The sequence below is a fragment of the Thermobia domestica genome, chromosome 8, assembly GCF_964235325.1.
Source record: "Thermobia domestica chromosome 8, izTheDome1.hap1.1, whole genome shotgun sequence".
NCBI lineage: Eukaryota > Metazoa > Arthropoda > Insecta > Zygentoma > Lepismatidae > Thermobia > Thermobia domestica.
The window spans coordinates 127909015-127923495 of record NC_137461.1 but is presented as its reverse complement, the minus strand read 5'-3'; the positions used below and the strand labels follow the sequence as shown (position 1 = coordinate 127923495).

General features: G+C 36.0%; 1 protein-coding gene across 1 annotated transcript in view; it reads left to right on the top strand.

The window, feature by feature from the left end:
• Positions 1-13940, top strand: part of LOC145693206 (transmembrane protein 164) — a 117092-nt gene extending 103152 nt beyond the window's left edge. The window contains exons 5-6 of the mRNA XM_081768990.1: positions 6103-6203; positions 9601-13940. Of these exons, the coding sequence (XP_081625116.1) occupies positions 6103-6203; positions 9601-9948 (449 nt within the window). The 3' untranslated portion in view covers positions 9949-13940. The remainder of the gene's footprint in view (positions 1-6102; positions 6204-9600) is intronic.
• Positions 13941-14481: the final 541 nt, after the last annotated feature.

Sequence of the window (14481 nt, the reverse complement as noted above, 5' to 3'; positions counted from 1 at the left end):
AACTCCCGCGGTTGACTTCTCTGTTTTCTCACAACCAGCAAAGTCAGCATCACTGTAGCATTCAAGAATACCTGTATTCTTGTTATGCTGATAAACAATTCCTAGCTCAACAGTACCTCTTATGTATCTAAATACACGTTTTAGTCTCATGACATCAGTGTCTGTAGGATGATCAAGCGTTCTTGAAAGCACACTCACACTGTAGGCAATATCTGGTCTCGTACCTAGCATGAGATACATCAAACAACCCACTGCCTTGCGATAAGGATAGTCTTTGTTTACCTTTTCTTCTTCAGATGTTTTCATTTTAATAACAGGTGTGGTTACTGCTCTACACGCATCAAAATGGAACTTGTGAAGCAGTCGTTTGGTGTATGCTGTCTGATGTATCTTGATATCGCCATTGTCACGCCTCTCTATTTCCAATCCTAGGAAGTAGTGAGCCTCTACTTAAACAGTTATCTTGAATTCGCTTTTCAGTGTCGCTAGGAATTCATCAACTTTTTCTTTATTACTAAATGCGACCAGGCCATCATCCACATAAAGAATTAAGAGAATTTTATCCGTATCTCTTTCCCGAATAAAAAAGCATGGATCAGCATCACTTTTCTTAAAACCCACATTAAGCAAGAAATCACCAAACCCTCTGTTCCAACAACGGGGTGCTTGCTTCAATCCGTACAGACTTCTCTTAAGTTTGCACACCTTTTCTGAGCCATCTTGGTACCCTTCTGGCTGCTTTATATATATTTCTTCTTCTAGATTTCCATAGAGAAAAGCTGTGGATACGTCAAATTGAAGTAGATGTAGTCTCTCATTCGCTGCTACACTCAACATGGCTCTTATTGTACCAAGTTTTGCCACTGGACTGAAAGTCTGCTTGTAGTCGATGTCTTTCTTCTGACTAAAACCTTTCGCCACTAGTCTCGCTTTGTATTTCTCAATGCTACCATCTGGGTTATTCTTAACCTTGTACACCCATTTACATGGAATTGCCTTTTTTCCTTGCGGAAAATCACATAGTTCCCATGGCTCATTCTCGCGCAACGACTCCATTTCCTTGTCCATTGCCTTCTTCCATTCAAAACTTTCTTTGCTTTGTATGGCTTCGTCATAGGAACTGAGACTGTCTAAGTCATTAACTAACTCTTCTACGGCCATCACATAATCGTCGTATTTTGCAGGTTTTTTCAGAGTCGCTCGGTCTCGCAACACAATGCCCTGACCATTAAATTTCTCTTTCGTACTCGGCTTGGGAAATACTAGCGGTTTATCATCTTTCATTTTTGCCGATTCTTGCTTGACTATAGGTTTTGAGATCTCTTCCGGTTCTCTACTCTGAACGTCCCTTGTTCGTAGTTGTACTTCTTCTTTAGACGTTTCTTCAAGTGTACTCTCTTTGAAAATGACGTCCCTGGAGATAATAACTCTTCTTTCTTCTTTAATCCAGACTCGATATGCTTCATCTCCATTGTAACCAATGAGATATCCTTGCTTGACTTTCCTGTCCATCTTTCTTCTTTTTTGTACCGGAATGTGCACGTAACACTTGCAACCGATCTGTCTCATATGCTTAATCCTTGGTCTCTTCTTCTTCCAAAGTTCATATGGACTGACACCTTTTTGTGAAGATTTTCCGGTCCTGTTAAGAATGTAGATCGCTGTTGAGGCCATTTCTGCCCACATCTCTTGCGGAAATTGCACTTCTTGGTTAGAGTAAAGGAATGTTCTTGCCATTTCCACAATAGTTCTATTCTCACGCTCACTACCCCCATTTTATTCCGGTGTATAAGGCGCTGTGAACCGTTGATGGATGCCATACTCCTTGAGTATCTTCCGTACTTCGGCATTATCGAATTCTCCTCCGTTGTCGGTAAGAAACTCTCTAATGGTATGTCCTTCTGCCTTGGCACTGGCTAACACCTGTTTCAAGGCATCTTTCACTTCTGATTTTTGATGTAGAAAAACACCAAACCTGTACTTTGAATAATCGTCTCTGAATATAGCTAAGTACTTGTATTTCTGAAACGATTCACTAAAGGGACCACAGACATCTGCTGATAATAACTGTCCCACTGAAGATTAAGGTTTTCTACTACTAAACGGTAGTCTGTGCGCTTTTCCGTAAATACAAGAGTCACAGAAAACATTTTCATCTTTCACAGAAATATTCAGCTCTTTCTTCATTAAATCTTTGATATGTTGCTTGTCCTGATGTCCCCATCTGCTATGGTACAATTGTAAAAGAGCTTTATCAGACATCACAACATTCACTTCTTCACTATTACTTGAGGGTACTGGTTCAAACTGCCCTTTGAACAATGCCCCTTGTACTTTTCTTTTGCCCTGAACAATAGCAACTCCGTCCACTTCTAACAAACACTCTGTGGTAGAGGACGTAAATTTACTATTCCTATTCCTATCCTGTGCGGCCAAAACTGAGAACAGGTTTTTCGTAATATTCGGAACGTACCACACATCCGTAAGGATTAAGTCAACTTTCTTGCCTTTCATTTTTGAAAGCACTTTGACGTCACCTTTCCCTAATGCAAGCAGCTTCTCTTTACCTGCTGCTGAAATACTACTCGGGTTCTCAAACTTCTGATAATTGAGGAAGAAATCGGGTGTGTGTGTTACATGCTTCGTTGCACCATTGTCAATCCACCAAACGAAAGGTCCATTTTCTTCTGTAGAACATTCTTCGTTCGCAGAATAGACAATTGTCAACTTGGTTTCACTAGATTTCTGATTCTTCTTCTTCTTATTCTTAGGCGGTTTCCCATCTGTAATCCACTTTTTGCACGTTCGAACCCAATGCCCTCTTCGTCTGCAGTAATTACAAATATCGTCTTTCTTCACCTTCTTCTGTAATTGCTTCGGCGGATTCACTACTAATGCTTCTTGCTCTGAAGGCGCACCCTTGTACTTGCCTACTGGTGACCGCTGTACAAAGTTCCTTTCGAACATACACAATTGTGTAGTCAATTCGTCAAACGTACGTTGTACTTCTTTGGTCAGCAACATCCAACTTGATTTGAAAGTTTCAAAAGTACTGGGTAGGATATGTAACACTTTACAGATCAACAAAAGATCCGGTAATTCAGTATGTCCTTTGTCCTTCAATCCACTGTTAAGTTCCATCCACAAACTGTTCAATTTAGCTATGTGTGTGGAAACATCTTCACTTTCACTCCAAGAAAAGGCGAAAAAGTCCATACAAATCTTGAACAATTGATCTGTGGAACTTGCCTCAAATAGCTTCTTTAAAGCTAACCACATTTCTTCAGCCGTATCTTTCTCCATTATCTTCTGGTAGACTTCGTCCGTTACTGCACTAGTTATCATCGACTTCGCATAACTATTAGCTTTCCGGTAAACGTCAGCCTCTGCTCTATATTTCTTCTTTTGAGCTTCTGAAGCGGAATCTTCTAACGGTTCCGGTTTTCGCAACTTGCCATCGATAACTTCTAGTGTCCCTTCATGGTATTCTAATAAGTCCCTAATTTTTCTTTTCCATACGGGCCACTCTTTCTCACACGATAACGGCTTTATATTCTTTAACAAATCCATCTTCGTGTTTAAAGAAAGAAAACAAAACTGACACAGACCAACTGACCTACTAGGTGTATTTTAATACAAGCGTCTCGACTTTTACTACTAGGAAACGTAAAATGCAATAAATCTATTTGCACTTCACACCACAACAGTTGCACTTCACTTAGAATATGCATATGTCACTAGCACGCCTAAAATAATGCGTAAGCCATTCGTTGCACTATTCAAGCACTTAAAACCAGACACAGCAGTTTCGGAAAATTTCAGTAAGCACACTGGGCCTTATTAAGCACACTGGGCCTTATTAAGCACACTGGGCCCATAACCAGTATGTTGGAAATTTTATATATATATATATATATAAAAAAAAAACTAAATAGAATACGTGAGTACCTTACCTCAATTTCCACAAGCGTGGTTTCCTTTCGTCGTCTTGGATAAAAAGAAAAAACCTTCTCTTACAGGTAATGCTCCCTTTGATCTTCCTATCTTCTAGAAGATTCGACGTGATTTTCACACTGTCAGTCCTGTGCACAGGCTGGAGTCCAATATTATACACGTCCCAACTTCCTGCAGCACTAACTTTCAGTAGCTATAAAAATCACACCGGAGCACGTAATTATACTCGCTTCATTTACTATTAAACTCATGTGTTAGACAAGTACACGATCTGTGTACCCCACTCTACGATAGTTGCATACGACTGCTTCCTACAGAGCAGCAACTTCCAGCGCACAGCACTCATACAGAACACGAACTGTAACTGTGTGTGTGTGTGCATCTCGCTACTACAACTGCCCTTACGTATTGTCACTAGAGGGCGTAAGGTAATACACGTCACTCACCCTGACGTCACTAAACGAAAACTTGATAAACAAAAGCACATAAAAAGGTCTGTATGTGCAACATCATATTCACCGGACCTTGTACCAACAGATTATCATCTGTTCCATTCTCTCCACAACTACCTCCGTGGGAGATCCTTCGCAAATGAAGGAGAACTGCGGGATGCAAATGAGGGACTTCTTTGCATCCACGACCGCCGAATTTTATCACCAAGATATTGTGCAGCTGCAGGAACGGTGGCAAAATGTGTTGATGCTGATGGAGATTACTTCGAAACATAAAGGCACGTACCGTCCACTGTATTGCTCTGTTTATCACTACTCTAGAACGGCTAGAACTTGTTTGGTTACCTCACCTCTGGTGCTTGGGGTCCCGGGTTCGATCCCAGCCCCCGCCAAGTGGACTTTGTGGTGGACAAACACCGTGTGCATGGGTTTTCTCGGGGTTCTCCCGTTTCCTCCCACTTTCTTCATTCCACCATTTCATTCATCACTCATCATCACCGTCTCCTTTAGCCTAACCGGCATAACCGTGGGATGTAAAATTCAAAGATTTCATTTCATTTTTTGTTTGGTTGCCTTGTAAATTAATAATATAATTCCATTGTTTGTCAAGATTTCATTTATTTGGGGTTAATTTTGGTTCGTTAGTCCTAATGAAATATGATTCACGGACAAGTGATAAAATCGGTTATGAGTTCTGACGGACGTATAATGATGTATGAGTATTATTTTTTACAGTGGTTTTACCAATTAAATGTTATTCAGTACAAATTCAGGACTGAAAACGAGTATTCGTACTTCCTTTTACACAGAAGAATAAAACTATCATGTAGAGAATAAAGAAATTCAAGATTTAACTTTAGAAATGTGTTCCTCTGAAGAAGCTCACAACAGCAAACGTGAGTGAAATATGAGTCGGATAATAAAAGGACCACACAATTCACATGAGTCGGGGGAAGAGGAATTTCTTGCCAGTATTAAGTTATTGGGGTGAATAAAATTACATTATTGCCAGAAGTTTGCAAAATAATTACAATAATTCGTAGTAATTAGCGTGTAATTAATGGGTGGGAGTTCCTACACTTTTCGTGTGTTCTTTCCCATGTAATTGAAGTGGTCACTATCTTAGGATATAATACATTCCGCATCATAAAGGTTTATTGAGTTTTTCGGATGTCTCCTATTGAGTTTCGCAGTTAATAATCGCTGTATCCGTTCCTTCTGTGTGTAAAGTATCAAATTATATCCAGTCGATCGTCATTCCGCAGTACTACAACTCATGTGCAACAAGAAAATAATATCAACATGGATTTCAGAATTAATAGGCTCTTATATATATTAAACTGTTGTACTTTTCAAAATGAAATCTTCAGCATGTCTACTTTCTTTGCACTGAGACTCTTCGCATCATTATTATTATTCGGTGAAAATTGCGTAATTCATTTTTAAATGGAAACTAGTATATGGTTCGAAAAATTTTGCAGTTAATCTCACTCCAATGCACTCACTTCAAACAAAATATATTCGATCTCCTGTATGTCTCCTATTGAATTTCGCAGTTAATAATAGCTGTATCCATTCCTTTTATTGGTTAAATACTGTATGAATGTTAGTTAATCAAGTCAAAACTAATAAACTGATGTATTGGAAATTTACACTTTTCATGTAGCTAAATAATTTCAATATGTTTTTTCTTTAGGTGTGTACAATGCAGAGAAGCTTACAGATATGAGTTGGTGTTGTTTGTCATATGGCATAATTCTCGTATACCATTTCGTCATTTTGCAAGCCTTCGCCTTGGTAAGATTTTTTTTTCTTTAAGAAAAGCTAAGTGATCATGTAAATTAATTACATATAACGTCCTTTTGCAATTAATTTAAGAAGACTCTTTTTAGTTGTGTATTCTGAGTAACATTTTTAACTAATAAATAATATATCTTATTAATGTGCATTTGCATTTCTTAGATCTCTTGCCTATCAGAAGACTCAAGTTTTAGGCTTATCTAAATTTTTTGCACGCAAAGTATGTAAAGTTTGATTAAAATTGGATAGAATCGTTATATTTTGCTATTTATTAATATTATGGCGTATTAGATCCATATGTTCGTTTAGTTTCTTAACCGCTCCAATTCTTAAAACAAATGTTGTGGTAAGCTAATATTTTTTAATTATATTTACTGCCTCTTCATTTACTTAGTGTGATTAATAAAGACAAATTTGAATTTCTCCTTTTTTGATTTCAATATTTCATTTCAGTTATCTTTGTTTTGGGCTTACAAATTCTCAAATAGACAGAAATGGTGTTTATTTTGTGCTATCTCTCTTTGGGTTTTAGGCTTATCTGGTCAATTTAAACAAAAATTATTTACAAGGATAAATATTTCAACATCATAGGAATGTGTCGAATAGCAGAAATTAGTTGTTTTTATCCAAAAGTGGTGCCTCGAAGCTAATGCAATCGGATATTACGACAGAGCCACTAGATGGTATCTCGTTACCAAGAAGCGTAGACTTTCAATGGTTCAATGACCTTGCTGATGTTTGGAACAACGTAACTGATAGCAGATTAGTAGAATTCAGTTCTATAAAGTGGTAAATGGGAATACATTACTCTGCAAAGTGCATGTACGAAGTATGTGTGTTTAGGTTGAAATATTATGTCCGGTTGTACTTTACGAAATACCACTCCTAAACGTAGCAATGATGAAAATTATAGTGTAGGGCAGCTTCATATAGTGTCAATGTGATTGTTAGTTGCTATTCGTTGCATGTTTGAGATAGAACATCCTGGATAATGAAATTCTGTGAAACTGTAAACAGAGAGTCTATTGACCGGGAAAAACCTTTAAAATCTGGAATTTGTCTGAAATTTACTGTTGGGCCTGCAAAACCTGAAAAACCTTTAACTTAATCACAATGCCTGAAATTTTGGTAAGTTAACGTTTCACTGGGTCCAAAAATGGGTCCTGTTTCGGATAAACTTATCTGGTTCGTAGTAGGAACACAGCGGAAAATAAATCAATGGAACAAAAATGGGAGTAGGTAAATGACATATTGATAACGAAAAGTTACACGCTAGGGTGTGTAAAACAAAGTACGTGCATCACTTACCGTATCACATACAAAAGATGTTCAATATTCCAGCTATTCTGCATCACATACCTCCGTAAGTGGCAGCGCGGCATAGGGATCCACACACATCATGTAGTATCCGTGTGGTGATCGATGCACACGTGCCTTCAATATCATCAATGGATGTACTGTTGGCACTATATGATCTTGTAACGAAACACCAGTGGAACAAATCAAGTGGAGTTATGCCAGGATATTGTTGTATGAGAGAAACGAACCCTGTAACACCACCCTTATCCTTCTGTTATGTCACCCAATGCCTTCAAATTACTCCAATCAATTGTCAGCAACTAATAACAGTACAATAAATCACAACACAAGCACTTAAAACACCACCCACTACATTCTTTCGCTTACAAACGACAACTACAGAAATAAATTTCTGATTTAAGTGGAGAAAAGAAGAGGAAAAAGGTTAAAACGCTGTATAATTCACTTCTCAATATATGAGACTATGGGCCTAAAATACTGATGAACTTTTTTCCTTCAATTGTTTCTAACAAGGGATGTATGCGAACTGTGACGGCTAGATATTTATGAAAATTGGTACCCTGACTAATTTTGGATCGCTAATCATCGTGCTAATAGTCACTCGGTGCAGAAATGCCCTGTTTATCCACTACGTATAATACATATACCAAGCAATGATCTGGTGAGGCTGTGCCAAGTTATAACCCAAAAACGCCGAAAAAAAGCAGAAAATGAAAAATGTGTGCCAATAGCCAGATACCTACGGGAGAGGGACACGTGACAAAGAACACGACAGTACTGTCATACAGCCAGTGTTGCTACCCTGACACAAACTATAGTTTTTCAAATAGAACATATACCATTTTATGGTACTAAAACAATTGACATAAAACGTGAAAGAAACGAAGCAAAATGTTGCTAAGTCAGTGTTGCTAAAAGTCTTACCCGGTCACTGCTCGGTATATGTATTACACGTAGCGGGTAAACAAGTCATTTCCGCACCAAGTGACTATCAGCACGATGATTAGCGATCCATAATTAGTCAGGGTACCAACTGTCATAAATATCTAGCTGTCACGGTTCTCATACGTCCCTTGTAAGCAAAACAAATATTGCTGTTACCCCAAAACACGTGGCTTCGTTTCAAGGCCAAACTTGAAGTGACCTCGCCGTATATCGTCGAACGTAAAGAGCGGAGAATGCATTTTGTTATAACGTTATACCCTGTTAGACATGAAACAAAAAAAGAAAAAAATCACATTGAGGTAAGCACAGGGGTAAAAGTGCAGGGGACCGCGGGAGGATGTCCCCTCACTTCCAGAAAGTATCTGTGGCGTCCCCCTACTTTCTAAAGAAAAATTACAATGAGCAAAGATAGGCACGAGGGGCGACGTGACGTTATGCGTCCCCGTACATTTTCAGATCCACTCTCACCCCTGGGTAAGCATATATGTTCTAGGGGATGATAATTGGTGATATGGTGCGGGGCACAATGTGCCAAAGAATCTAAAAGGGTTAATTATTAGTGCAAAATCTTCTAATAAAATAACTTTTTATTTGTTTGAAAGAAACTGAGAAGCCTGTTTTCTCTGTGTTAATTAGACCTGTAGAAAAAGGCAAATAGTTGTATATAAAGAATTGGAATTTGAAAGTGAATGTTTAATTGATACCCTGATGAATTTTTACCGATGTTGACTGTATGATTTGCAAAATCACAGTCATAGTTTTCCTCAAAGCAGAGTACATAGGGTTGACCTAATGGCCTACTTGAAGTCTTAGACCTGAACTGTATGAACTACTTCAACTGAAATTTAGTATAATTAATCTAAGTTGTCTCTGCATGATTTTCATCTATCAGTTTCTTAATTGCAATTCATTCCCGTCTTGAGCCATTTACCATGTAATGTGAATACTGTGATAGCACATCACGCAATGTTAAGAAGGAGAAACATCACGAGAAAAGTCACAAGTCCCGAATGAATGTTAAAATACTTTTTGCTATATAATGTACATTTTATAGCTTGTAAGAATATTGCCATTTATTAAGATTTATTTATTTTTGAGAATTCTGTATATAACTTATTCTTTATTATAGCCTGCACAGGTGAATCTTAATCACATGCTGTGCCCAGCAGTCTTGGATCCTTTCTCAGGACCATTTTATCGGACAGCTGCTACAATCCATCAGAATATCCTCTGTCCCCTTGTATGCAAGGTGTATTGTGCCACAGCCGGTTTCTTTCTTACAAAATTCGGTCCAACGAAAGTCAAGGCTAACCTCTCCACTGATGTCTCTCTGTCAGTACATGCGTTACTTAGTTCTCAGGATGGAGGGGCTGGAGCAACTAAATTGTCAAGAGGCAGAGAAACGAATCGTAGTCATCGTCGAAGTCGAAGTGAGCAAAATGGAGTGCTCAATATTGGTCACATACACCAGGACTAGTGTTTGCTAACAATTTTCCCCTTCTTTGTGCATATCATCTTTTCTTTTTTTCTGAATTTTCATATGTGTTTGTTACCAGTGTCAGTTATTTTAATTTATGAGGTTTCAAAAGACAATGAGATAATGCATTTCGACACTTTCGATTCTCATTATATATTGTGTAATACGTTCCTTCCACTTTTATGTCCATATAGATGTTATAACCTACAGAGAAGACATTTAAGTGTAATTAAATTTGAAGGTGTATAAGAGTATTACAGTAAATCAGGACACATACACATTGATATATGTGTATGTTTATACGTAAAATGATCTGTGTGTTATTAGTTTTTAAGAGTGTTGAATTACTCAATGTATGTCTTTTTCTTTTGTTTTTGTGACTATTTTGGTTTCTATTTCATGTTGTAATGTGATAAAAATAAGTGTATATACTATGTGTAAGGGTTGTATTTCTTTTTGTGCATAATACCATGCGTAAGAACGAAAAACGTATTATAATAGAAAATCACGTGAAATCCAGTCTTAAAACCTGGATTTAAAAATGTCGGTGATATTCATCTAATTGTTGGAGCAAAACTTATTGGAAATTGTTTGTGAGCAACAATTTGAATATTGTGTACATACATCATATTAAATAAGTCAGATAGTATGTTGGCTCGTGTCTAGATCACGCATGCGTGTGTGTACGTGTGTGTGTGTGTGTGTGTGTGTGTGTGTGTGTGTGTGTAAAAGGGTGCGTAGGTGAGAGATTTGTAAATATTTTTGTTTCAAAAAAATATTAAAAATAAGTTAGTTTGTTGTTTTAAAGGTATTGTTTCAACGAAATAATGGAGAGAATATTCGATCACAGAGCAAGTAGTACGTTGCAGTGCTACAGCAAATGAAATACACTTTTTATTGAATATGAGTGGTCTCTGCGAAATAATGTTAAGATTTCGCTTGTGTTTTTCCGAGGTTAAAAGTTAGCTATGTTAGCAGCCTTTGTCTAGTTCCTTTCATGAACTATGATTGAAAGCTATTGTATCAGCATTATAGTGGAGGTTTCTTGAATAACAATAGTAAAGTGCCTTGTGTCCGAATATAGATTAAGAATGTTATTCTAACAACATAATTGTGGGAATGCGTATCTTTTGCGATCTTTGTTTATTGTTTTAAACTTCTTTTCTATTTGTCATTTTCTAATTTATATACGAGCAATTGCTAAACTACTATAAACTTCAATCATATGTCTATCTTTAACTTTATGTTTCCAAATCACATGCTGCAAGTCGTGATTTACCTTAATAATAATATAAATAAAAGGAAGAATCGAGATGTTACACTGGAACAATGGAATGCACCGTAGTTAAATAGTAGGAAAAATGTAGAATTTCTTCCTTTCTTATATTCGTAACTATTGTAAGTGGATATAATTTCGCAAATAGTGCAATTAGAAAATCGTGAGATGTGTGTGTGTGTGTGTGTGTGTGTGATTTATTAGACAATTAAGCAAACTTACTTTAATCTCAAAGATGTTTTTTTTTAAAAGCAAACTTGTTGTTATTGCCTTAATACCAAATGTTGATTTGTATACATGTTAGAAGTTTTCTTATGTATCTTGTTAGAAAGCCGCCCAATGTTTGTTGATAAACTATATCTAAATGGTTCTTTATATAGTATTCGTAAATCGTAGATCTTAAATGAAGACAATGAAAACTGTCCCTATATTTCAATTGATAAGTTGTTTACTAATTTTTAGGTGTGAAATAGTGTTTCTTTATTATGAATTTATTTCAATATGTTCTGCTGAAAATATATCTGCACTGTATGTATTATGAACGCAGTAATTGACAGTCTTAACTATATAGACTATATTGTATGTGAAGTGACACTGCAGTACTAAGTTCAACATTCTCCGGTTGTTGAGAAATGTGTTAGTATTCGACAATATATTTTATTTAATTCTGTACAAAGTTTTTGTCATAATTTACTTTAAACTGCGTATGATACTATATTAAAGCTGATCACAAAATGTAAGTGCTAGTCAATTTTTTTTAACAAATCCAAATGAGTAACAATTACAGGAACAGTCTCCTGGTGTACGTAATATAAACTGACTTGATACTTTCAGCTTTTTTAAAAAGTTTCTCCAGAAGTTTCTTCATTGCTGCCAGGTTAGATTAATCCAAGTCAGATTTGAAGTGGAAATTCCTGTATAAAGTGATCTGAATTGGATATAAATTAAATACTGTTCATGTTTTGTTGTTTCGGTAACTATATTGTGGTAATAATAAGAAAGTAACATGTAACTGCAAAGCAACCAGACTGTGTAACTACCATATCTTGTAGCAAATAAATTATATAACATGCTTGGTCAAAAGTTCATCTATATGCCAGACTTCTAGTATATTGTCTGGCCTTAGCTCTACAAATATTGTCTCATGTTAAGTCTAATCTTATTTGCACAAACCATAAGTAACAATCATAAGAAACACTATACTCCTGAGTTAAACAGGTATTTAGTATATACTACAAATTTCTGTTTATATCTGGAATGCAAGAAACAAATTAATGATTCAGTAACTTTTAAATTTCCTTTCTGCTTAACAATCCACCAAAGTTGCAGAAATCGTTTGCTTCCATCAAAGAGGTGAATCATCTATCATAGGTTGAGGATGTGGGGGACAGAAGGTTATATACAGCGGACTCTATTTCGAAATTGGATAATTCGAACAAAAGTGTATTCCTTTTGAAAACTATTGTAAACAGTGGTAAAAAAAATATAATGGGTAAATAGAAATTTTGAACATCCTGCTAGAATAGTTCGAAGTAACACAATACAAGAATTTTTAATGTTGGACAGATTCCAAACAGAAGAATGCAGTTTCAACCGGTTTTCAGTTATCCAGAGGTAGCCGTAAGGAAGAATGGGACAGAAACATAATCCATCTAATAATGGTAAAGGGGATAAAGACAAAGTAGGCAGTGACGTAAAGAACAGCGTATGCCAAACTCATCTAAAGTTTACGCAAAGGTAAAAACTTTAAGGAGAATGTCAACCAAATGTTACTAATGACGTATTTCACACATCAGATGAAATTGAAGAGTTTGTTGACCTGTAAAACAAACAAATCAAAACAAAGATCACGAATTTCTTTAAATGAAAACAGATAATTAAGTTTGTTACTCGTGTATATTTTGTGTGATAATTGAGTGTATGTTGTACTGTACCTAAGTATGTTTTCCATAATATGTGTGGTTAATTTGTGTGAGTAAATGTAATATATTTGTTTGCAATATTGTGCAGGGTTGGCTGGTTTTAACCACCTGATTTTTTTAAAAAAAGAAGAAAAAAGAATTAAACCAAAAAACGAAAAATGTTCGTAAAAGTGTGTGTGTTCGTATAATCTAGATGAATACGCATTTGTGGGTTATCACGTTTCACTCCCGTATATTATTCGTATTATATTCAGACCTAAATTCCTCATTCATTACTCAAAGAGATTATTCTACAAAAGCAACTTTCGGTTATTTTTTTAAAATAAGTTTATGAATGTTTCTTTTGTGATTTTTTCATAGTTTGTTATTATTGTTATGAAATTGCAATAAAAATATTCTAAATATTGTTTCGTTTTAATGATGTTTATTGAAATAAACGTTTTGTGTGTGTGGGGGGGGGGGGTCATACAAATCCCACGATAAGCATTTGTTGAAATGAGAAGTATCATCGATATCTATTTATGTATGAATGGGTCAGAGCCAAAGTGGACTCAAATAATTCGTATTTTATTCACTTTTCTTACTGATATGCAAATTAAGTCGCTGTACATTTCTTTAGCTTGGACTAATAAAGGTCGTAGTGAACTAACTTGGACTAAATTAGTTTTTCTGTACTCAGCAGTACTTTGAAATTGTTCATGTGCAATTCTGTATAATGGTTTCGCTTGTGCAATTGTTTCTTTTTGTCCTTCTGAAATGACTTGACAATTATATTAATAAGTATGTAAAGATCAGTACAATGTATTTTTATCAGTTGTCCTTCGTGAGTAAGTCGGCAGACGTATCGCATTTGTGGCCAATTAGTCCCGGTTTCGAGTTCAAATGGAGGACAATCCCTTTCGTATGTAAACCGAGAAGCAGTTTGGTTTCCGCTTGAAGCTTATATGACCCCTTCCAGCATAACCCTGTTATTGCATAATAACACCAAGGCGAAATAAACGTATTTCTGTCCATATGTAATATAAATACATAGAGCAAATTATTTAAACCAAAAAACCTGGTTGAAACCATAAACCCGGGTTTTTTGAGTTTTTCAATAAAAAAAAACATGGTTTTTGCCAACCCTGGTATTGTATCATGCAAATAATACGCTGTTTGAAATGTAAGATCTACTACATATTAGTTTTTTAACATGTAGTTCAATGGTTTTGTTCCCCTGATTTTAGGTATTTAAAAATGCATATTTTTATGATATTTCGAATTTTTTATAGTTCGAACTTTTTTTCATTGCTCCCTTGGACTTTGAATTAAAATCATTCCACTCTATATTTATTT